General features: G+C 40.1%; 1 protein-coding gene across 1 annotated transcript in view; it reads right to left on the bottom strand.

The window, feature by feature from the left end:
- Positions 1–23,602, bottom strand: part of NALCN (sodium leak channel, non-selective) — a 665,599-nt gene that overhangs the window by 33,672 nt on the left and 608,325 nt on the right. The window contains exons 31-33 of the mRNA XM_088456607.1: positions 16,838–16,931; positions 14,950–15,056; positions 3,594–3,668 (exon numbers count right to left, since the gene is read on the bottom strand). Coding sequence (XP_088312733.1) covers positions 3,594–3,668; positions 14,950–15,056; positions 16,838–16,931 — 276 coding nt within the window. The remainder of the gene's footprint in view (positions 1–3,593; positions 3,669–14,949; positions 15,057–16,837; positions 16,932–23,602) is intronic.

Below are 23,602 nucleotides of genomic sequence, written 5' to 3'. Positions count from 1 at the left end.
ACAATACTGATACTCGAGGGCGCCGTGATTCAGAAAAGTTTGGGAACCCCTGCTTTAAGCAATTATCTAGAAGGGAATCGGTATGATTTACTGGTTGACGGGATGCCGGAGGTCAGAAGACAGACAGCGGCAACCCGATGTTGCAAATCCCGACAGGCGTCGGTAAGTAGCCTAACCCTCCCCATCTCCCCCCTAACCCTAACCTCCCCCTGATGGTGCCTAAGCCTAACCTCCCCTGGTGGTGCCTAAACCTAACCCCCCTTCCCGCACCCTAAACCTAACCCACCCCAGGCGGTGCCTAACCTTAACCTACCCCGGTCTGTGCCTAAGCCTATCCCACCACGACAGGGGGGGTTAGGTCCCTAAACCTAACCCCCCCATCCTTGGCCTAATACTAATCGTTTCCTCTTAAGTTTAAACTAACCTTTCCATAAATGTCATAGTACTGTCACCCTTGTATCCAGCCCATCTGTGTCACCCCTGTCTGTCTGGCCCCTCCCCTTAGAATGTAAGCTCTCACGAGCATGGACCTCTTCCCTCATGTGCTTCTCCTTCACTTAATTATACTTTGATATACAACAGCACCCAACCCTTGGTTGATGACACCATGCTGCTTATCTAATTGTTATGCAGCAATGTATTAATCATGTATCTGTCTTGCATTGTTTGTACTGTTAATAACTGTTTTCTTGTGTGCTCATTTGTTTATGTACATTGTAACCCGCATACTTACCTTCGGGATGCCGGCGGTCGGGATGCTGTCGTTGGTATCTTGATCCCTTCGGGACACCGGTGTCGGCATTCTGACGGGCGTTAGGATTCCGGTGTCAGTACCCTGACGTCCGGCATCCTGCCTGCCGACATCTTGACTGGATTCCTCTAAAAGATGTATGCATGCTTTGCTAACATAACTCATTTTATGGTGTCTGTGGGGTAGATGTACTAAGCCTTGGATTGAGATAAAGTGGAGAGAGATAAAGTACCAACCAATCAGCTTCTGACAGTCATTTTTCAAACACAGCCTATAAAATGACAGTTAGGAGCTGATTTGTTAGTACTTTATCTCTCTCCAAAGCTTAGTACATCTACCCCTTATTTCTATTCATCCTTCAATTCAATAGACTGTATGTTTAATTTAACTACAGATGTGTCCTCTTACACCTATCCCTTTTGCGCCATATGTGCAGCGAGATGTCTAGCGTGAATCCAGTGCTTTGTATTTTTCTCCAAATTTTTGCTACTTTTACCCTCAGCTTTGCTACCTCTCCTCTATTGAGTTACTTTTTCCTTAATTTTACAACCAAAGGCCCCTGCACACCAGACCAGTGGCGTAACTAGCGGTGGTGCAGCCGGTGGCTTGCACCGGGGTCCGCTGTGGTGCAGGGGCACAAAGCCGCCGCTGCACCCACCTCTAGTGTCCCCCGGGTCCCACAAGTGTAGTGCAGACCGCAGTGTGAGCGGTCAGCACTACATAGTAACAAACACACAGCCGCCAGACAGACTCTCATTGGCTGCTGCATCCACTTAGGCAGCTGGATGGAGCTCACTAATAAGCGTCAGCTTCAGACTCCCCCCTCAGCGAGTGATGGGACAGTGCAGAGCGGGCCATGAGGAGTGGACAGTGGCGGTCGCAGCAGGAGAATGGATTCAGGTAAGTTGTGTTATTTTACTTTTTTTGTGTGTAAGGGGGCAAGGGAAGACACTGGTACATCATAGGTGGGGCGCTACTGGGGGCACTGCATTGAGGGGGTGGCCGCTACTAGGGGCACTGTATGGGGGGGGCGCTACTGGGGGCACTGTATGGGGGGCGGGTGGCTGCTACTGGGGGCAGTGTATAGGGAGGACTACTACTGGGGGCACTGTATAGGGTGGACTACTACTTGGGGCAATGCATAGGGGGGAATAATACTGGGGGCACTGCATAGGGGGATTACTACTGGGGCAATGCATAGGGGGGCGTACTACTGTACATGCAGAAAGATCTGAGGTTGTAGCTAACAATGCCATGCTGCCGAATGCAGCATGGTTCCCGCTACCCCCCGCCGTTGCTCACTCACTGACGGCATCGCCAAGTGTGTATGCACTTGCCGATACCTGCACCCTCGTCTGGTTCAGTGCGCATGATAGGCCAGCTGGGTACACATCGTCTAATGTGTACCCAGCTTTAGTTTGCAATTAGTGTACTAATTCAGCATTGCATGCAAGTGCAATGCAGAATGCATATTCCCGATTATCAGGAATCTGCGTGTGCGCAGGACCCGTTCTGCGAATGTGCAGATTGGATCCTGTGTGATAGCACGCAGCCCCTACTGTGCCTCTGCCTGATTGACAGGCATAGGCATTTATGGGGCGGTGCGGAGATAACAGCCGTTCCTGGAAATGGGGATGTGTTCGCCCTGTTTTCCGGGAGTGACAAATACAGGGACTGCATTCACGGACGCAGTTTCCTGGCCTCACGAGCCGGCCAGTCTGAGTAAGCTGACTGTCGTCAACCATTACGACCAAAGGTCACGATGGTTATCCCAACCTGCGGCCTTGGTCGCAGTGCAAGGATCGCAAAACCAGCAGGGGTTGTCATACACCTCCTGCTGCTTTTGCATGTTTGCAAGGACGGAATTGTTTGTGTGCAGCTTTGCCATTCCGTCGGTACTGAATCACCCCTAAGTAATCAGAATTAATTTTTTTTTGTTATTATTATCATCCTTTATTTCTATGGCTCCAGAAGGGTTCCGCAGCACCTTACAAAGTACATAAACAGTTAAGCTGAACAAGAGAACAGTAACAAGACAATGCAGGACAAGTACATGGTATATAAACATTGCCACAACAGCGGTCATAACCCTCAAATAAGTAGTACGTGTAATTAGTGTTACAACGGAATGGTATAAAGTTGCAGATTAAGCATAATGATGCATGGTGTGGATGATTAGTAGCGGACTTGTCTTTTGCCTTTTTAACCTGGATTGTGTGCTCGGTGCTCCTACCTCAACTTTGCTACTTTTTCCTAAATTTTGCATCAAATGTTGCTCATCGTTAGGCTAGCCATATTATCCCTTCAAATTCGGAACACATATGAATTACACAGATAATGTGGCTGGTTGACTTCAAGTCTCCATTTCACCTGGTTTTAAGCAGCCACAGAACCTGTGTAATTTACATGTGTCCTGAATTAAAGGGATAATATGGCAAGCCTACATATAGTGCACTAGGTACTTAGGATTAGTGTTTTGGTGCGGCTAAGTAACAAAGTATCTTGTGCGCTAAACGGAGCTATTGGGCTTGATTTTAGGATAGGTGTATGTGGGCACATCAGTACTGCAAACAACTCTTCATGTTTTAATTTCACAAACATTCTGCTGACTTAATCAAAAGTAGAACTAATAAAAATGAAGTGTTCCAAAATGAAGGTTTGTTCTATTACAATGAGTGACAGCTGTTTTTGTTTTGCACATTTTATTTTTTGCACATTTACTTGTGCGACAGTTTTCAGAAATATCCCTCATTGAATATAGTGGTACAACAAATGCCCCCAGAATGATAAATAACTTCCCATTAGTTTGTCTATACATACGATTAGAAAGACTGTATATTACCTCTAGTACAAAAATGAAGGTGAAAACAACTGACATTGTTGCTAGAGGAACAGTTACAGGATCATCCACGTCCCACTGGAACAAAACAAATTGTTATATTGTGTTTACCACTACAGCAGACTATTAGCACAATCCACATACTTTGCAATGTGATTAAAGGAGCTCACTAGCTTGATCTAAATTATATTATACAGTTTATATATATATATATATATATATATATATATATAACAAACGGCCCCAATTGTAGGAAAATGGAACCAGGACCAGCACACCACAAATTTCATGACATTTAATTAGCCAATATAGCAAATCACCATGTGTAGAAATGTACATATACCGACTGGGCACAAAAATGGAACGGGTAGTACTTAACACTTCAAATGCAGGATGGTAACCGGGGAGCTATGGTCTGAACCCGGACAAGCCCCGACGTTTCGTCTAGCTTCATCAAGGGACTAGTAACTGACTATCCAGAACAGGAATAAATACCTTTAAACTGATAAGGCAATACAACTCACCTGCGCGCAGCAACAGGTGGCACCGTCAGGTGCAGGCAGGGTCCACAAGCGCGTGCATATCCCGGTCTGCCACGACCTCCGTCATACTCAGCGCGCCTGCTGATGACGCGACCGAGGTGACCATGGCAATGGCTAACAACAGGACGCCGCAACATTGCTCCCGGCCATCACCACGGCCATCCTGTGCAGGCACAGGGCTAATGCCCACAAAAAACAAATACACAAATACACAGATACTCATATGACAACACAATAAAGACTACATCTATACACAGTAATAACAATCATATCATAATCATCTTAGAGCAACAATTGATATAATTAGCATTAACATAGAGTGTAAATGACATATATAACAGTCATCACAGAGGGTCACAGAATGCCAAAAACCAAGAGTTTAGAGAGCTCAACCATATGTTTATCATTGTATGCATCCAAAAAAATGTAAAAAAAAATTTATTAATTGATGATATTCAACAAAACCTAATAAATTTAATCCAAAAAGGCAGAAAAAGAGAATTCCTCATTTAGTCCATGGGGAACCATGGTCCCAAGCTTGTAAATCCAACTGCATTCCTGTCTTAGAAGCATCCTATGCTTGTCTCCACCTCTTTTGGGAGGAGGCACATGATCAAATGGCATGAAGCAAAAGTCATTGATTGTGTGTCCACTTATAACAAAATGCCTCGCCACTGGTGGCGTATTGCTTTCTAGCTGTGTGTAGGCTTTTTTAATCGAGGATCTATGCATAGATATGCGTTCCTTAAGCATACGAATAGTCTTGCCTACATAAATCTTTTTGCATGGGCAGATAATGCTGTAAGTTACAAATTTTGTGTCACAGCTCATTCTGTGTTGAAGATTGAACACCCTTCCACTGCTAGGATGTGTGAAAGTACTACCCGTCCTCATATATTTGAAATTGACACATCCTGTGCATCTGAATGCTCCATGTTGTAAACTGAGCCAATTGGCCCTATTGGAAACATGAGAGCCAATATCAGCTGTGGCTATTCTTTCTTTTAGATTTCTACTTCTCCTGTAACAAAAGAGAGGTTTAGATCCACATATTTCTTTTAAAACTGGATCAGTTTGCAGGATATGCCAGTGTTTTAAAATGGACTGTTTGACAATCCCTGAGGTAATAGAGTATGTACTGCCGAACACCAACCTGGTGTCGGGTGGTGGCAGTAGTCTGGGTTTTAAAAGGTCCTGTCTGTTTAAGGATAGACATCTTTGTATTGATTGATCAACTTCAATTTTAGAATATCCACGGTGAATGAATTTTTGTCCCATCACCAACAGTGCCTCATGGAGTTTACTCCTATCCGATGTAATCCGAGTTACCTTGACAAGTTGAGAAAAGGGTAGTCCTCTCTTGAAGGGCATAGGATGAAAACTGGATGCTTCCAGTAGAGTGTTTTTATCTGTAGGTTTGGTGTAAACAGTAGTCGAAAATTTACCATCGATAATTTTGATGCAAACATCCAAATAGTCAATAGTGTCCGAACTATATTTGTAAGAAAATCTAATGGACCCTGGCAATTGGTTGAGACTCTCCACAAACTCCTTGAGAGCTGTCTCTCCTCCAGTCCAAAGAAAAAACAAATCGTCAATAAACCTAACGTAAAATATATGACGAAAATAATCTGTTTTGCATAATGTATCTCTTCTTGTAAAAATACATATATAAATTAGTATAAGAAGGGGCCATATTGGACCCCATAGCTGTACCCTTTAATTGAAGAAAAAAAGCATTATTAAACAGAAAATAATTTTTATGCAAAATAATTTCCATCAAAAGTAAAATGAACTCTATAGGGGGGCCTACATAATACGGACTGGAGGAGAGAATCTCTCTAGTGGCATTCAAACCATCTACATGTATAATGTTTGTATAGAGACTCGTGACGTCAAGCGTCACTAAGATGCAACTAGTGGGTGGCTGGCCAAAACGAGCTAATTTGTTCAAAAAATCAGTAGTGTCCTTTAGAAAAAAGGGAGTGTTCTGCACAACTGCTTGAAGAAAGTAGTCCACATATTGTGACAAGCTCTGACAAAGAGAACCTCTAGATCTGATGATGGGTCTACCCGGGGGTCGAATCAGCAACTTGTGTACTTTTGGTAATAGGTAAAAGAGGGGAACACGAGGAAAATCTTGAATCAAAAAACGTACAGTATGCTCATCTATCCAACCATTATTGAAACCAAGGGATATAACAGCATCAATCTCTGTCTTAAATTTATCAGTAGGATCAAATTCTAATTGTTTATAACAGCTATGGTCGTTGAGTTGGCTCATGGCCTCGCTCACATAGTCATCGTAGTCCAACACGACCACACCACCACCCTTATCTGCGGGCCGGATGACTATGTGTGCATTGTCCCGCAACTCCTTGATAGCCAAATCCTCACCTCTAGAGGTGAGGATTTCTCTTTTTCTGCCTTTTTGGGTTAAATTTATTAGGTTTTGTTGAATATCATCAATTAATAAATTTTTTTGAAATTTTTTTTTGGATGCATACAATGATAAACATATGGTTGAGTTCTCTAAACTTCTGGTTTTTGGCATTCCGTGACCCTCTGTGATGACTGTTATATATGTCATTTACACTCTATGTTAATGCTAATTATACCTATTGTTGCTCCAAGATGATTATGATATGATTGTTATTACTGTGTATAGATGTAGTCTTTATTGTGTTGTCATATGAGTATCTGTGTATTTGTTTTTTGTGGGCATTAGCCCTGTGCCTGCACAGGATGGCCATGGTGATGGCCGGGTGCAATGTTGTGGCGTCCTGTTGTTAGCCGTTGCCATGGTCACCTCGGTCGCGTCATCAGCAGGCGCGCTGAGTATGACGGAGGTCGCGGCAGACCGGGATATGCACGCGCTTGTGGACCCTGCCTGCACCCGATGGTGCCACCTGTTGCTGCGCGCAGGTGAGTTGTATTGCCTTATCAGTTTAAAGGTATTTATTCCTGTTCTGGATAGTCAGTTACTAGTCCCTTGATGAAGCTAGACGAAACGGCCGTCGGGGCTTGTCCGGGTTCAGACCATAGCTCCCCGGTTATCATTCTGCATTTGAAGTGTTAAGTACTACCCGTTCCATTTTTGTGCCCAGTCAGTATATGTACCTTTCTACACATGGTGATTTGCTATATTGGCTAATTAAATGTCATGAAATTTGTGGTGTGCTGGTCCTGGTTCCTTTTTCCTACAATTGGGGCCGTTTGTTATATGGATTTCTCTGACCTGGCACCCGCTGTTATTGTATAAGCTGTGTGCGTTCCATTTTTTAGGTATATATATATATATATGCATAGACAATGTGGACCGGCACATCTTATTCAAAAAGCAGCTGCTTGGTTGCCCTCAGTGTCACAAAAACAAAAAGCAAAATAATCTGCGGCACTCCAAGACTGATGATAAAAGTCAAATTGTATTGAAGATATGTGAAACATACACCAACATTTCAAAGCCTCCAGGCTTCTTTGTCAAGGTTTATCCACATAACATACATAAATTCAAATGCATATTCTTACCTTAAATAGGCAGGGACTGAACTGCTGCAGACCGGGGAGGAGGGAAGCACCACGTGTTCCTGGACGTCCCGAGATGACGTCATCACGGCGCTGCCGGGTTGTCAAGGCAACCGGCCAAATGCCGGAAACAGTCTCCCCGGTCTGCAAAAGCAGAATCAGGACAAGAATTATAATACAAATATGCCCAGAACAATAATATAAGTGTTAATTAGCATATTAACACCACATAGCATCACAAATAGAACACTAACCACTAAATACAACCTGAGTGAAATATGACACTCACGGGTGTATAGACAGGGTTACCCCGCAGACAAAGAAAACCAATTGATAGGTGATAATAATAAGATAATGAGAACAGGTCTAAACCAGCATAACATGAGCATAAATATTAGTAAACCCACAGTTACTACACAATTGGGAGAGATCAGGACTAATATAATTACATCAAGACTTTAACGAGTTCCAATTAATTGTTTCGTTTAGTCCTAAACGGGCAATAGTACCAAGTTGATGGATCCATCTAGTCTCCAACGACAAGAGCCTTCCTGCTCGATTGCCACCATGGAGCGAGGCCGGAACATGGTCAATAACCATGTGTCTTAATGAGGCTAATGTGTGACCTAATAATAAAAAGTGCCGTGCCACTGGCTGATCCGAAGATTTCTTTAATAATGCTGATTTTATTGAAGATCGGTGAACGGCCATCCGCTCTCTTACTGTGCGTGTGGTTTGGCCCGCGTACTGTAGTCCACATGGACAAATAATGATATACACAATGAAGGTTGACAAACAATTCAAAAAGTAATTGATGTTAAAGCGTTTGTCTTTGTGAGAATGCTTAAAGGAATCGCCAATGATCATGTGGGAACAGGTGGTGCAGTGAAGACACTTGTAGCAACCTGGAGTTCTATGTAAAAATGATGTCGATCTAGGTTGCGCTTTTGATGTGAGATCAGTTATGTCAGTATGAACTACTAAGTCCCGAATACTCCGGCCCCTAGTGTAGCATGACATGGGTACTTTATTTTTCAAACTTGGAAGATCCTTATCTGTTTTGATAATTGGCCACAAGGCTTTGGTAGCTCTCTGAACCATTGGGCTACTAAGCTGAAACTCCATCTTCCATGGAATTATATTTTTCTTATCTTTAACAACAGGGCTTAGTAACATATCACGTGGCATTTTCAAAACCTCATCTTTGGCTTTATTGAGAAGCGATAAATTATACCCTCTCATGAGGAACTTGTCAATAATCTTATTAATTTCTATGTTAATTTGATTCAGGTCACTCGTGATACGGGCTACCTGTATCATTTGAGATTTGGGTAAACCGTATTTAAGAGGTTTAGGATGGTTACTGCTGGCAAGAAGTAAAGTGTTTTTATCTGTAGGTTTACAATATACACCAGTAGAAATTTTACCATCGATAATGGAAACTTGCACATCAAGGTAATTCAACGAAGATGGACTAAATTGGAACGTGAATTTGATGGGTGAATCTGCTGCATTGATCTCAGACATAAAATGTACAAATCGCTCCTCTCCTCCTGTCCATAGGATAAACAGATCATCTATGTAGCGTGAAAATAATAAAACATATTACAAGATAGATGGATTTGAGAAGAACAATTTATTTTCTTCTTGAAACATGTACACGTTAGCATAAGAAGGGGCGACATTGCTCCCCATTGCGCAACCGGACAATTGCTGGTAAAAGGCACCGTTGTACATAAAGTAATTTCTGGTTAGAGTTAATTCTAATAATTTCATAAATAACTCCATATTGAGGCTAATAGTATGTTGTTGTGATAAAAAGTTACTCCCGTGTGTGGTATAGACGTATATAGACTGCTGATATCCATAGTACAGATGAGTGTATTAGCTGGCACAGAGCTAATAGTATTCAATAAAATTAAAAAGCTGGTCGTGTCTTTAATATACGTAGGTCGTTGTGTCACAATAGGTTGAAGAATGGAGTCCAGGAATTTGGAAATTGGTTGGTATAATGAACCTCTTGCTGATATAATCGGTCTGCCGGGCGGAGAAATTAAATCTTTATGTATCTTCGGCACAGTATAAATGATGGGGACCACCGGAAAGTCCTCACTAAGGACCTCATTCAGAGTCGGTCGAAGTGGCCGCACGGTCGTATGGGAAAAGGGGCCGGATATGCAAATGATTCCCTCGCAAGTTGCGTCCCTAAGTTCGGATCGGTAGCTGACCGACCAAGGGAGGAAGCGGTCGGAAGACAAAAAATACGCCCCCTTCTCGTACGCATTGCACGTCATCTCCGGGCATATAAGGATTAATCGAGACCATCGGAACTGGTCGTAGAGCTTGAGGTTGACCATACCCTCTCTTAAGCTCTACGATCATGTCAGTGTAAAAACCTCCCATGTCACATGTGCCATGACGGTACTTTGTTAATTATGCACTCTCATAATCCGTATGCACTCCCATAAAACGCCGTTCTCATAATGAGGCACGCCTGCGTTCGGATCTCCACTCCCCCGTTTTCAAGCAGGAGCTGGGACCTCTTCGTCCTGGCATTTTATTGGCCCGGCGGTTGGGCGTCTTTTTGTCATGGGATCCACTGTAGTATTGTTGGTATCCCCTAAAGGGACCGATTGGGGTTCTAAAGCCTCATCTGATCTTCGTGTAGCAAATTTGCTATCGCTGTTAGAGGTATAAACCTCTCTTGTTCTATTCTCGCGTCTCTGGCGCCATCCCTGGTGGGGTTTAAAGATGCCATGTTGTGGTAACCGTGACTCTGTCCCCGTCAGCCACCTGTAGACTTTATTGTCTTCATAAACGTTGAGTACGGTCATACGTTTATTCTTTTTGAATTTGATTAACTCTTTGCGATGATCCTCACACAGGGATTGTAATTTATGCCACCAATCCTTATTGCGATCGAGGCTTAGAAGCTATGCGTGACTTTTTATCACAACAACATACTATTAGCCTCGATATGGAGTTATTTATGAAATTATTAGAATTAACTCTAACCAGAAATTACTTTATGTACAACGGTGCCTTTTACCAGCAATTGTCCGGTTGCGCAATGGGGAGCAATGTCGCCCCTTCTTACGCTAACGTGTACATGTTTCAAGAAGAAAAGAAATTGTTCTTCTCAAATCCATCTATCTTGCAATATGTTTTACTATTTTCACGCTACATAGATGATCTGTTTATCCTATGGACAGGAGGAGAGGAGCGATTTGTACATTTTATGTCTGAGGTCAATGCAGTAGATTCACCCATCAAATTCATGTTCCAATTTAGTCCATCTTCGTTGAATTACCTTGATGTGCAAGTTTCCATTTATCGATAGTAAAATTTCTACTGGTGTATATTGTAAACCTACAGATAAAAGCACTTTACTTCTTGCCAGCAGTAACCATCCAAAACCTCTGAAATACGGTTTACCCAAATCTCAAATGATGCGGGTAGCCCGTATCACGAGTGATCTGAAACAAATTAACATAGAAATTAATAAGATTATTGACAAGTTCCTCATGAGAGGGTATAATTTATTGCTTCTCAATAAAGCCAAAGATGAGGTTTTGAAAATGCCACGTGATATGTTACTAAGCCCTGTTGTTAAAGATAAGAAAAATATAATTCCATGGAAGATGGAGTTTCAGCTTAGTAGCCCAATGGTTCAGAGAGCTACCAAAGCCTTGTGGCCAATTATCAAAACAGATAAGGATCTTCCAAGTTTGAAAAATAAAGTACCCATGTCATGCTACACTAGGGGTCGGAGTATTCGGGACTTAGTAGTTCATACTGACATAACTGATCTCACATCAAAAGCGCAACCTAGACCAACATAATTTTTACATAGAACTCCGGGTTGCTACAAGTGTCTTCACTGCACCACCTGTTCCCACATGATCATTGGCGATTCCTTTAAGCATCCTCACAAAGACAAACGCTTTAGCATCAATTACGTTTTGAATTGTTTGTCAACCTTCATTGTGTATATCATTATTTGTCCATGTGGACTATATTACGTGGGCCAAACCACACGCACAGTAAGAGAGCGGATGGCCGTTCACCGATCTTCAATAAAATCAGCCTTATTAAAGAAATCTTCGGATCAGCCAGTGGCACAACACTTTTTATTATTAGGTCACACATTAGCCTCATTAAGACACATGGTTATTGACCATGTTCCGGCCTCGCTCCGTGGTGGCAATCAAGCAGGAAGGCTCTTGATGTTGGAGACTAAATGGATTCATCAACTTGGTACTATAGCCCCTTTAGGACTAAACAAAAAAATTAATTGGAACTCGTTAAAGTCTTGATGTAATTATATTAGTCCTGATCTCTCCCAATTGTGTAGTAACTGTGGGTTTACTAATATTTATGCTCATGTTATGCTGGTTTAGACCTGTTCTCATTATCTTATTATTATCACCTATCAATTGGTTTTCTTTGTATGCGGTGTAACCCTGTCTATACACCCGTGAGTGTCATATTTCACTCAGGTTGTATTTAATGGTTAGTGTTCTATTTGTGAGGCTATGTGGTGTTAATATGCTAATTAACGCTTATATTATTGTTCTGGGCATATTTGTATTATAATTCTTGTCCTGATTCTGCTTTTGCAGACCGGGGAGACTGTTTCCGGCATTTGGCCGGTTGCCTTGACAACCCGGCAGCGCCGTGATGACGTCATCTCGGGACGTCCAGGAACACGTGGTGCTTCCCTCCTCCCCGGTCTGCAGCAGTTCAGCGTGAGTCCCTGCCTATTTAAGGTAAGAATATGCATTTGAATTTATGTATGTTATGTGGATAAACCTTGACAAAGAAGCCTGGAGGCTTTGAAACGTTGGTGTATGTTTCACATATCTTCAATACAATTTGACTTTTTTCATCAGTCTTGGAGTGCCGCAGATTATTTTGCTTTGTATATATATATATATATATATATATATATATATATTTTAGGGATGTGCAGGCTCGGACTTTGTCCAGGAATGATGATGTTTGTCCATGCAAGATGACGTTTTGCCTCTTTATGAGTTCCGTTTTTTTGGAGGGAAAAATCCGAACTCGGCGTGCAAACTCGAACCTATCCGAGCCTGCACATCCCTAATATATATATATATATATATATATATATATATATATATATATATATATATACTGTGTGTGTACTATATATGTTTGTGGAGGAGAAAGATACAGCACCTATAAAGTGCAGATTGTGCAAAAATAAATAATACGTCAGCTTGACTTTGTTTAAGTTGTTGATCCTCATTTTTGATGGTCCAATAGGACAATAAATATATACAGAGTAGGAAATATTAAAGGCAATATTAAAAACATTGTGCATATTTGTAGAACTTTTTGACCCTCCCGCATTATACAATTTTTTATCTATTTTTTAGCATGATAAAATATGATAATAAGAATGGGGTTTAAGCAGGAATCAATCAACAATCCCAATATGCATAAAAACCCAACCAAATTTATATAACAGGAACATTTTATTACATTAAGGATAGAAAAGAAATTCAAAAACATAAACCAGGGGTATGTACGGACAGCGAGCCTCCAATAGGTAATGAACATACAATAAATTAGTATAAAATCGGCTTATCTGTCCAAATGGGGAGTCAGGTAATAGCAGTGTTCCAACGCGTTTCATCCAAATATGTGACTTCTTCAAGGGGATCCCCTTGAATAAGTCACAAGTCTTTATATTTTTTAATTTAATTATGCAGGAGGGACAAAAAGTTCTAAAAATATGCACAATGTTTTAAATATTGTCTTTTATGTTTTCTACTTTATATATATATATATATATATATATATATATATGTTTTGTCCTATTGGACAATCGAAGTACCTGAGGATCATCAAGCTAAACAAAGTTAAGCTGGCATATTATTTAATTTTGCACAGTTTGCACAGTGATTTCACAAATCTATGCACTTTATAGGCGCTGCATCTTTCTTCTTCACAAGTATACCTTTGTATAGTGTGACTTACCACACATATATTGAATATCCAGCTTCCATCTGTTAGAACAGGTAGCGCTGATTAATTTACATAACTGAGTAGAGGAGTGCTTATTTATTATATATATATATATATATATATATATATTAAATGTAAAACAGATTTTGATATGTTTAACACTTTTTTGATTACAACATAATTCCATATGTATTCTTTCATAGTTTTGATGTCTTTAGTATTAATCTACTATATTGAAAATAATTTAAATATACAAAAACCATTGAATGAGTAGGTCCAAACTTTTGACTGGTACTGTATATATACAGTATATATGTATGACAAGGGAACTAAGCACACATGCCGAGAATAGTCATCCTCACTGGATTGAGTACATCTGAGGAATATCTATTTAAAACCATTGCCTCAGCAAAGCATGAAACACTCATTGGAAATTAAGTATATCCAAAAGGAGAGATTTATTTAAGCCAGCTGTGGCTAGATAAAGAATTGAAATATCTATTGGGAATCTCTGTTCGGATATTAAATACCCCTGAAGAGGTTGATATTTGACGAGACGCGTTGGGTGATAAAGCAAAAGTGACCGAAAGTGGGCTAACTTGCTGTTAGCTCAGACTCCTGAAGAGGACAGTCATGTAGCCCATATAGACCACTCTGCATGTGCTATGTAAGATTTCAATTATGAATCATGTACACAGAAACTGATGATTGCATTTTTGGGTTAACTCTGGTGTGAGGGTCTCATTGTAGAGACATAGAGAAGACCCTTATCCTCCAACTTTAACAACTTAAAGAACACTGAAAGACTTAACAGGACAACCAAAACGTTATTGAACCATTATAAACAAACTGTGCTGGCACACCATAAGACCCCCGATCCATACCATATATATATATATATATATATATATATAAGCACTCCTCTACTCAGTTAGGAGATATAAATATATATATATATATATATGCATAAAATTACATAAATTACATAAAATTCCATCCACCTTAACCATATAGATAGATATAGAAATTAATAGATCTGAGTCAGTTGTATATCAATACCAATTTACATATTCTCTCTTTGGGTGAGTCATTTTATAATCACAATTACACCAATTTGCAACAATACATTGTAGAATTGACATAATGTCGTAATCTGGGGTGTAACACTCCATTAATCCATTCTGGAGGGCATTGTTTGCTCTTTTAAGCATGTCTGGGGACTAGTGCATGTGCAGTGTAGTACCGTTGGGTTTTAGCTCACGTATTCTTGTACATTGTTTTTTTATACAGCGTACCTTGACTGAGAGTAAAACTGATTGCGCCAAGACAAGTACTGCAATAGTCCTCTTGAAAAATGGATGCTGTGTTATATCGTACATTCGTGCTCTGAAGCCATCATTGTCTACAAAACAAACACCAATCACAAAATAATTTTTTTTTAAATTGAAGCAACGTATGTATGGTATGCTCTCAGAAGGCCCCATTACAGAAGTCTGCAAAGGACATTTATGTACATGGATGTAAAACACAGGCAATCATGGCTTGGATGCATTTGTCATTAGCAACTGTCCCTAAATCTCCTGTTTGATCTCCTTTCAGGTACATTGCTCCCTAGTTGCATATTTGAAGTTCAACATGATGCTGACCGTTTAATGCCCACATCTGTTTCCAATAGATTAACATGGATGTGCCCTATATAATCACAAACACTATTATATTTTACTGAAAGTCCCAAAACCAAGTTATTACTGATAGTTACACGCATATAAATAAGCAGGTACTATCTAACAGAATTTATTAGGCAGACTCATTATAATTAACAAACAAACAAACACATTTGGGGTGATTGTGAATTGGACGCAGTTGCTGTAGTGGCTGAGTCTTTTTGCGCAGTTGCTACCATGTCTTTTTGATAATGCCTTTGACGATGGGCGTCCTATTGAGAATCAGCTGTGGTGTGATTGTGCTGATGTGTGTACAAAGGCGCACTTAACAGCCTGGCCAATGGACACTGCACCTATGGCAGGCGCAGAATGTCTGACTCACCATGGCCGATGGTGTCAGTGGAACCGCATCTTCAGACACAGTCACTGCCCCCTCCACCGTTACCACTCAGAAACGCCTATCAAAATTGCATGGATCTCTATGCAATTTCGATCTGAGTCCCCCGGCGGTAAACATCTGAACACATGCAGTGCATCATCAATGTATGCGCAGAGGTAAAATATCGGGCGCTTGCATCCGATGTTTTACATGCGTCCGACTGTGTCATTATGAGAAAGGCATAAGTTCCTTTAATTAGTTTTCACTGGCTTTTTCCTATGTCCATCAAAAGCCTTGCAACCAGTGCATTAAAAAGGCTGTGAATGTTGTTTATTATTCTAATTTAAAATAATAATTATTTTTATTTTTTCATACTGTATATTGTAAAATATAGCTATTGTGGCACCTAAACAACAACTTACGTAATGGGCCTGTCCTCAACTCTGACACATATAAATTACTTTTTCGTTTAAAAGCCCCCATACATCTGCGACGGATTGCTGCAATGTCCCGTTTTGCCAACTCAGGGCTGAGGGATCGGGATTATTCAACATGTTGAAAGATTTGATTCCCCGATCCCAACCTGGATTTGGCAAGTCGGGAATTTATAACATTTTAACCACGGACCACTGATTTCACAGATCGGCGGCTTTGGTCACCGATCCACGGACCAGGTCAGTGTTGGCAAAACGGGGAGTTGCGGCTCAGGTGTATAGGTCCCATAACGTAGACCACAGGTTCTCAAACTCGGTCCTCAGGACCCCAAACAGTGCATATTTTCCAGGTCTCCTCAGAATCACAAGTGAAATAATTAGTTCCACCTGTGGATCTTTTAAAATGTGTTAGTGAGTAATGACTACACCTGTGCTCCTGCTGAGTGACCTGGAAAACGTGACCTGTGTGGGGTCCTGAGGACCGAGTTTGAGAACCACTGACGTAGACCAATTCATTCTGATTATTCCCTAAGGGAGGCAGAAACGTGTGTGGCAACCTGTTCCTTTCACTCTACACAATGAAACCAAATAAGACCGTTGCCACTGATTATCCTTCATACATTTCCTGCTACTTTTATTACAGTAAGAGCACAGGCCAAACATAAAACAAATGCAAGTGAGAAGGAACAGTTAGAAGACTTAATACCTGGACGAGGAGGGAGGTGGAGTGGTTGAGCTATCTTGAGTCTGCTTTTAAGATCTTCCCATCTCCTTTGATCAACAGTCAGCAGAGCTGTTCCCTGGGTAGATGAGAGACAAATCGCATGTATTGGTATCACGTTAGGTATGCAGAATAAAGTAGCATGGTTGCTGTCTGAATCAACGGTTTCTGCAGATTCATAATGAGAAGTGTAAATAACAGATAAATAGACATAAAGCACCAAGGGCTATATTTAATAAGCCATAGGTTTTCAAAGCTGCTGTTTCTTGAGATTTCAAACAACAACATTATTGAATGCATTTAATATTATGACTGTTTTAAATCCCGCAGACAAACTCTCTGAAAATTAGTGATAATCTGATAATCTACCTCATAAATATAGCCCCAAACTGCTATAATCCATGCTTCCATGCTTATATCATTCAGTATGAAATTAAAAGTTTTGTTGTCTGTAGAATTTCAAAACCCTATTAAATACTTTAAAAAATATGAAAAGATATAATTCTGAAAATCACAAAACTTTTTATTTAAATACATTTAGGGGTCTATTTACTAAGCAGTGTTAGGAGACAGCGTGAAAAGTGATAAGGTGCCAGCCAATCAGCTCCTAACTGCCATCTCACAGGCTGTGTTTGAAAAATGACAGTTGGGAGCTGATTGGATGGTACCTTATCACTTTTCAATCTGTCTCCTAACACTGCTTAGTAAATAGACCCCTTAGAATGTAACAGTTTTAACAACTTAAATTCTAAATTATCCGGTGCTCAAAGTAGTCTTAATAATCAGTGTTCTGAACTACATAGGAAGAGCAGTCAAGTGGCACTAGCTACCAGATTCACTACAGTTCGTTATTCTGTTTATACGCACGCAACTGCATTGCTAATATCGGCGATGATATTTTAATGTGTGCATTCACAGTGCATACGCAGCCTGACATAAGGACGCCCACTTCCCCTTACTCACATCCATATACTTGACCAAGATAGTGAAACAATCATAACATCGGACAGTTAGAGTAGCCTAGACCTCACTGAGGAATTACTTACTTATGCGCATGTTATGATGTCTCAGGTGGTATCTGGTATCGCAGTGGATAATTTATGCACACCCCTGCAACGGCGTTGAAACGCACTGGCACGCCTGCATTCGTGGGCTCAGGGGAATGGGGGTAAATGGGCTGTTGTCAAATAAGTCAGAGAATATAGTACATAATATGACAAAGAGACTTGAAGTGGAATGAACATACCTTGCAGAGAATAAAGTAAAGCACATAGTGCCTATAGCCTCATCTCTATTCTGATGTATAGTTTCCAGGCAAAGTATTTTTATTATCAAAGACACACCCAATAACTTTAGTCGCTAGAGGGCAGTAAAACTATATCTAAGCACAAATCAAATCACTGATCTGTAGAATGATTAATTAGGACATGTATAATGTATATGTAATATATACAGTATAGATAGGTTAAAGAATGAGAGCATTGAAAAGAGATTGTGTACCTGATTCAGAGATGCACGCATTGTCGATGTTGGACTCAGTGGATCATTTCTTTCCTACTGCGCATGCGCCAAAGCCGCACTGCGCAGGTAGTTAGCATTTGGGGGAGGTAATAGGGGGTGGCTAGAAAAAAGAAGGTGTGTCAGGATAGTTTTTGGAGCGTGCCCTAGAGAGCCTCTGCAAATTTGTTCACAGCTGGAAAGTCCTCGGCATCTTGGGTGAGACGTTCATTCTGAGACAGCATAGGCTTGCTCGGCGGTATGATGTGCGACCGATGTTTCAGCTTTTGTACATAAACGGCGAAGTGAGACGCCAACAGTGGGCGTCTCTGTGCACAAGACAGCAGCTGAGTCATGAGTAGTAATCGTTGACCAAACATCTTCTTCTGGGAGAGGGGGGGTCTCTTAAGTCCTCCTTATACTGGAATATAATACGGGAGATGGAAGGCTCCACTGAGAAAAGAGGGGAGTTGTTAAAGTGGGAAATCATTACATATTGTAAAGGTCTACAGTGACATAGGGGCTCAAAGGAATTCACGGGATGGGACAGAACCAAAACAAAGGAGAGGTAACAAAATGGAGCAATTTAAGATATTGAAATATATTAATCAGGAAAGGAGAATTTCACCTGCAGGTCACCTATGGAAATACAATAAACACATCCATCACAAACTGGGCACCCTTATTGATCCAGGGAGAAGAGCAGGAGAGAGACAAGCCTGGATGAAAATTGGGGTTTCTCCACAGCGAAGTAAAAGGGGAAGAGCTACATTTGCAACACCTGGTGCAGGAGTCCCAAAGTTGACAGGTAAAACTAAAGACCTGGTGAGTAGAACAGACTAGATGCTGGAAGTGAGGGGATAGACCTATAATGGCGAGCAAGGATGACATTGTACATGTCTATGTTTCCAGGTATATCCAACACAGACGACTACTGGAAGTGAACTATGTGAAGGCCTGGCTAAGGTGGGAGGCTAAATAATAAAGCTTAACATCCAGGAAACCATGACCACCATTTGTGGTGGCCCTAGGCAAGTTGGCAAAGCTAGTGCTAGGAATTTTATCCCTCCAGACAGACTGCCCAAAAGCATGGATCTGGGCAAGAACAGTACATTAGGAACTTTACAGGCAGTGCCTGGAACAGGTAAAGGAGCCTTGGCAGGAGATTCATTTTGAGAGCTGCTATCCGTCAGAACCACAAAATGATGTGACCAATCCATGTCACCAGAATAAATATGCTTTTATAGTGCAAAGGACAGTGGGGTAATTTTCTTTATAGAGAGAGTTGCAGATGTGTCCACAAACATCTTACCTCTGTGCGCTACAAGTCACATTAAACATAACGCGTGAGTGCCATGTGACTAGGTAGTGCTTCTTTTGTGCGGCTTTTTACCAACATTACAGTGTCAGTGGCTGTGACACTGTATATCGTAGCTTATATGTCCTTGATGCAAAGTTATAATTATGCCGAAGCTTATCCAAGAGGAGGTGGGAATATGAAACAACTGGGCCTCAGTTTTAGAGTAATTATTCTTCTACCCTGAGATTGTCCCATAGGTGGACAGAAAATTCAAAGAGGTCCAGAAGGGATAGGTGAGAGGAGGAAAGGGTAAGCAAGACATTGTCCATAAATAAGGAAATTTTAACTTTTTGGAGCATATTTTGATACCCATGGCATCTTGGGAGAAGTGGATCCTTGCGGCCAACTGTTCTATAATTAAAATAAATATTAGGGGGGACAATGGGCACCCCTGCCGAGTCCCGTTGGAGAGAGAGAAAGGTTCTGAGACAACACCATTCACTGAAACTCCAACAGAGGGGCTGGAATAGAGTGCACAAATCCCAGTGAGGTAGGCCCTATCACACCCAAAATAGAGAAGAGTTTCAAGCATGAAAGACCAGTCAATTTTGTCAAATGCCTTCTCTACATCCAGAGAAAGCATGAAAGTAGGCACCTTAGCAGTATTAATAGAATGGACAAGGTCAACCACATGTCTGCTGTTGTCTTGTGCCTGCCTCCCTGGTGTAAAATCAACTTAGTCACTATGCATAAGCTGGAGAGGACTGTATTTAAACGGGAGGCCAATTATTTTAGAATAGAGTTTAACGATGGGCACAATGAATAAGGTCCTTACCCTCCTTATGAGTGATTATAATTTTGGCTTCAAGAGCCTGTTTTGTGAAGGGGTTGCAAAGTGGATAGATGGGGGACAAGCACTTTTTGGAAACATTTATAATAAGAAGCGGTAAAGCCATCTGGGATGGGTGCTCTATGTGAATTAATTAGTTTAATAACAGAGCAAATCTCTTGTAATTTCAAAACCAAATGCCTCCATAGTCTCTGAGGAGAGACGAGGGAGGCGGCAACATGAGAGAAACTGTTTTATCAATGACTAGAGTTTGCTCGCAGCTTCGCATGCGTGGATGTCTGTTATTGCTTAGCGGAACTAATTTTACAAAGACAGTAGTGGCATATGATATTGTGATATATATTTTTTATTGTAGACATTGATCATAAAATGTCTTTGTAAACAATATTTGCAGTTTTTCCTTCAGGGATTAACACATAAGATGCTAAGGGCTACTAACTCGTGAGCAAGCCACTTAACCTACAGTAACACTAAAGGTTGCAAGTAACATGAGCAGCAACTTTATGATATGTAGTATTTCTCTTGGTGCTCCATCTACTGGATTGACATGTATACTACAACTTCACGAGTCAAGATAAACTGCCTGATTAGTGTTTAAAATACAGTCAGGTGCATAAATATTGGGATAATAAAAGGGAACAGGGGAGTGGGAGGCTTCTGCACTAGTTAATATGTAGTTAAATCTTAAACCAAATAGAGAAAAAGAATACCCTTAATTACAAATCACCAATTATATTATCGATAGAGTAATAGGGTGTGCTGCCTAGGGACATTAAACAAATGCATAAGAGAAGAAAAAGAACAAGAATGTCCTCTTAGTTGGTGCACTAATGAATCCTTAATAAAATATAACTTTTAATCAAAATATTTAAAAAGCAAAACTAAAGTGAAATGAAATATGGTATCAATGATTCCATACCAAACTAAAATGTATAGTAAATTGTATGTGTCTCTGTAAGCGATTCAAATCATGAGTCATATATATCCACCTGAAAATACACCATCTATTAATAAAATATTTTAATGTTGCCGCTGGGAGAGCAAAGAGTGTTTTTCATCCACGTAAGACAAAATAAGTGCTATGTTGCGTAAGCAAAATTAATTATTCACTGGAGCAATATATGTGATTACTAATCAATGAAATATTGTGATTAAGTATTCATTGAGCCCAGAATTGGGTCAGAGTATATCACATATAGAAAACCTCTCTTATAGATATTGTTACTGCCGAAATATTAGGTAATTGGAGACTGATAAATATCTCTCTATATGAGCTCTAGTGTAGCAGTTCAAATACTGCAACAGTTACAATTACTCAATAGTTTGTTAAGAAAAAAGAGACATTGTTGTGAACACTGTTGCCATAAGTTCGCCTGCCTGTATCTGCTAGGACATCATAAGGAAGCCTTGGTTATAATGCTGAAAATATTTATATGTGGCTTAAATAGGTAAATCACCTATAATTGTATTTCAGCAGTGGTCCTGTCAGATTAGTCAACGCAGATAGATCTCACTATAATATCTCACATAAGGAGAATGTATACGCACAGCAATTAACATATGTCGGTTACTAAATGCTGTGAATATATGGGTTAACAAAAAGCAGTTGCATTCACCAATAACATATTTGTATATACATAGAAATTTGAGATATGTAATGGATATTACTCCTGCCTATTGTGCTAATAACGACAGCTCTCTCTGATAGCAACCCATGTATAAATGCTGTGCGGTTACTGAATGCTGTGAATATATGGGTTATATGGATTAACAACAAACAGTTACGTTCACCAGTAACATATTTATATATACATAGATATTTGAGATAGGTGATAGATATTGCTCCTGCCTATTGCTCTAATGGCGGCAGCTCTCCCTAATAGGTATTAGTACATGTAACAGCGTTCATCACTGTCTTAAGATGCGGCTTGGGTGTAGGTGGAAAATGACTACATTCGCCATTTAATTATGCATTAACACGAGGACACTGTACTGAGTAGTAAAAACTACTCTCTACCCGCCGACGTAGGTTTCACCACTAAAGTTTTGTCAAGGCAACCCGAGTTTGCCGAGAAGGTGTCTAATATTCACATAGGATGACCAATCATATGGTCCATACAAGTCACATGCTTGCGTTAGCCAATGGGTATGAAAATACCCCTTCCTCTCTCATTCTAACTTGTCACATGTATCAATATCAGCCAATAGAATATTATTAACTTCGTGAATAGAGAAAAAGAGAAGAACGGTAATTGTTCATATTAATAGGATCCTTTAAATGTGGATGATTAAAGATGATAGTTGATAGATACCCCAGAATGAATATATAAATGAAAATTAATATTATGTTCTATAATACACATCGATGGTAATCGATGTAAAAAAAATTCCAATATATATAAAGAAATAAATCAGTCAATTAATCGAACATAAAGAATAAATTAGTGTGAGGCAGTGTTATAATACATGAAAGTGATATAGTACAGTGCCCAAAGAAAATATGTAAATGTGTGATCGTGCGAGTGACAAATGAAGATGGAGACGAACAAAAAGAATGGTCTCCAATAAGAATATAAAAATTAAAGAAACGTGACAAAAACTTGAAAAAATTGGTTTAATAAAAAGTGAAAAGAGTTCTTGCTCTTTAAAAAATTATAAGACAGTAAGATATTACAGTGAAGAATGGTGAGTAAAGAGTGTAAGTAAAATGTTAATATGTGCCAGTGCTCACAAAAAATGTTAATTATGAGTGAATAATCATATATTAATAAAATATGTATATGAAAAAATATAGAATTAAGATTAAATCTGGTTAAAGTATTTATGTAATCCAGGGTTTCGATATACTAGATGATCATTTGTATGGCAATTAATATTAATAAAGGCCAACAGATTTTACTACATTCACTGAATTAAAACCTCCCCACCATAACAATCCCCTAATATCTGAATTTTCGGAAGATGATAGACGTATGATTGAAACATTAGAAGATTTGGATTCAGAGACTATTAAACCAACCTCACAAGATCTAAGACCTTTTGATCAAACTCTAATTAAACCGAAATCAGTGTTCTTTCCGGACCTAAAAATCTGTCCTCCAGC

This window comes from Taudactylus pleione, unplaced genomic scaffold (assembly GCF_031769625.1).
Source record: "Taudactylus pleione unplaced genomic scaffold, aTauple2 ptg000041l, whole genome shotgun sequence".
Classification (NCBI taxonomy): Eukaryota; Metazoa; Chordata; class Amphibia; order Anura; family Myobatrachidae; genus Taudactylus; species Taudactylus pleione.
The sequence above is the reverse complement of the archived record's forward strand: the minus strand, read 5'-3'. Positions and strand labels throughout refer to the sequence as shown.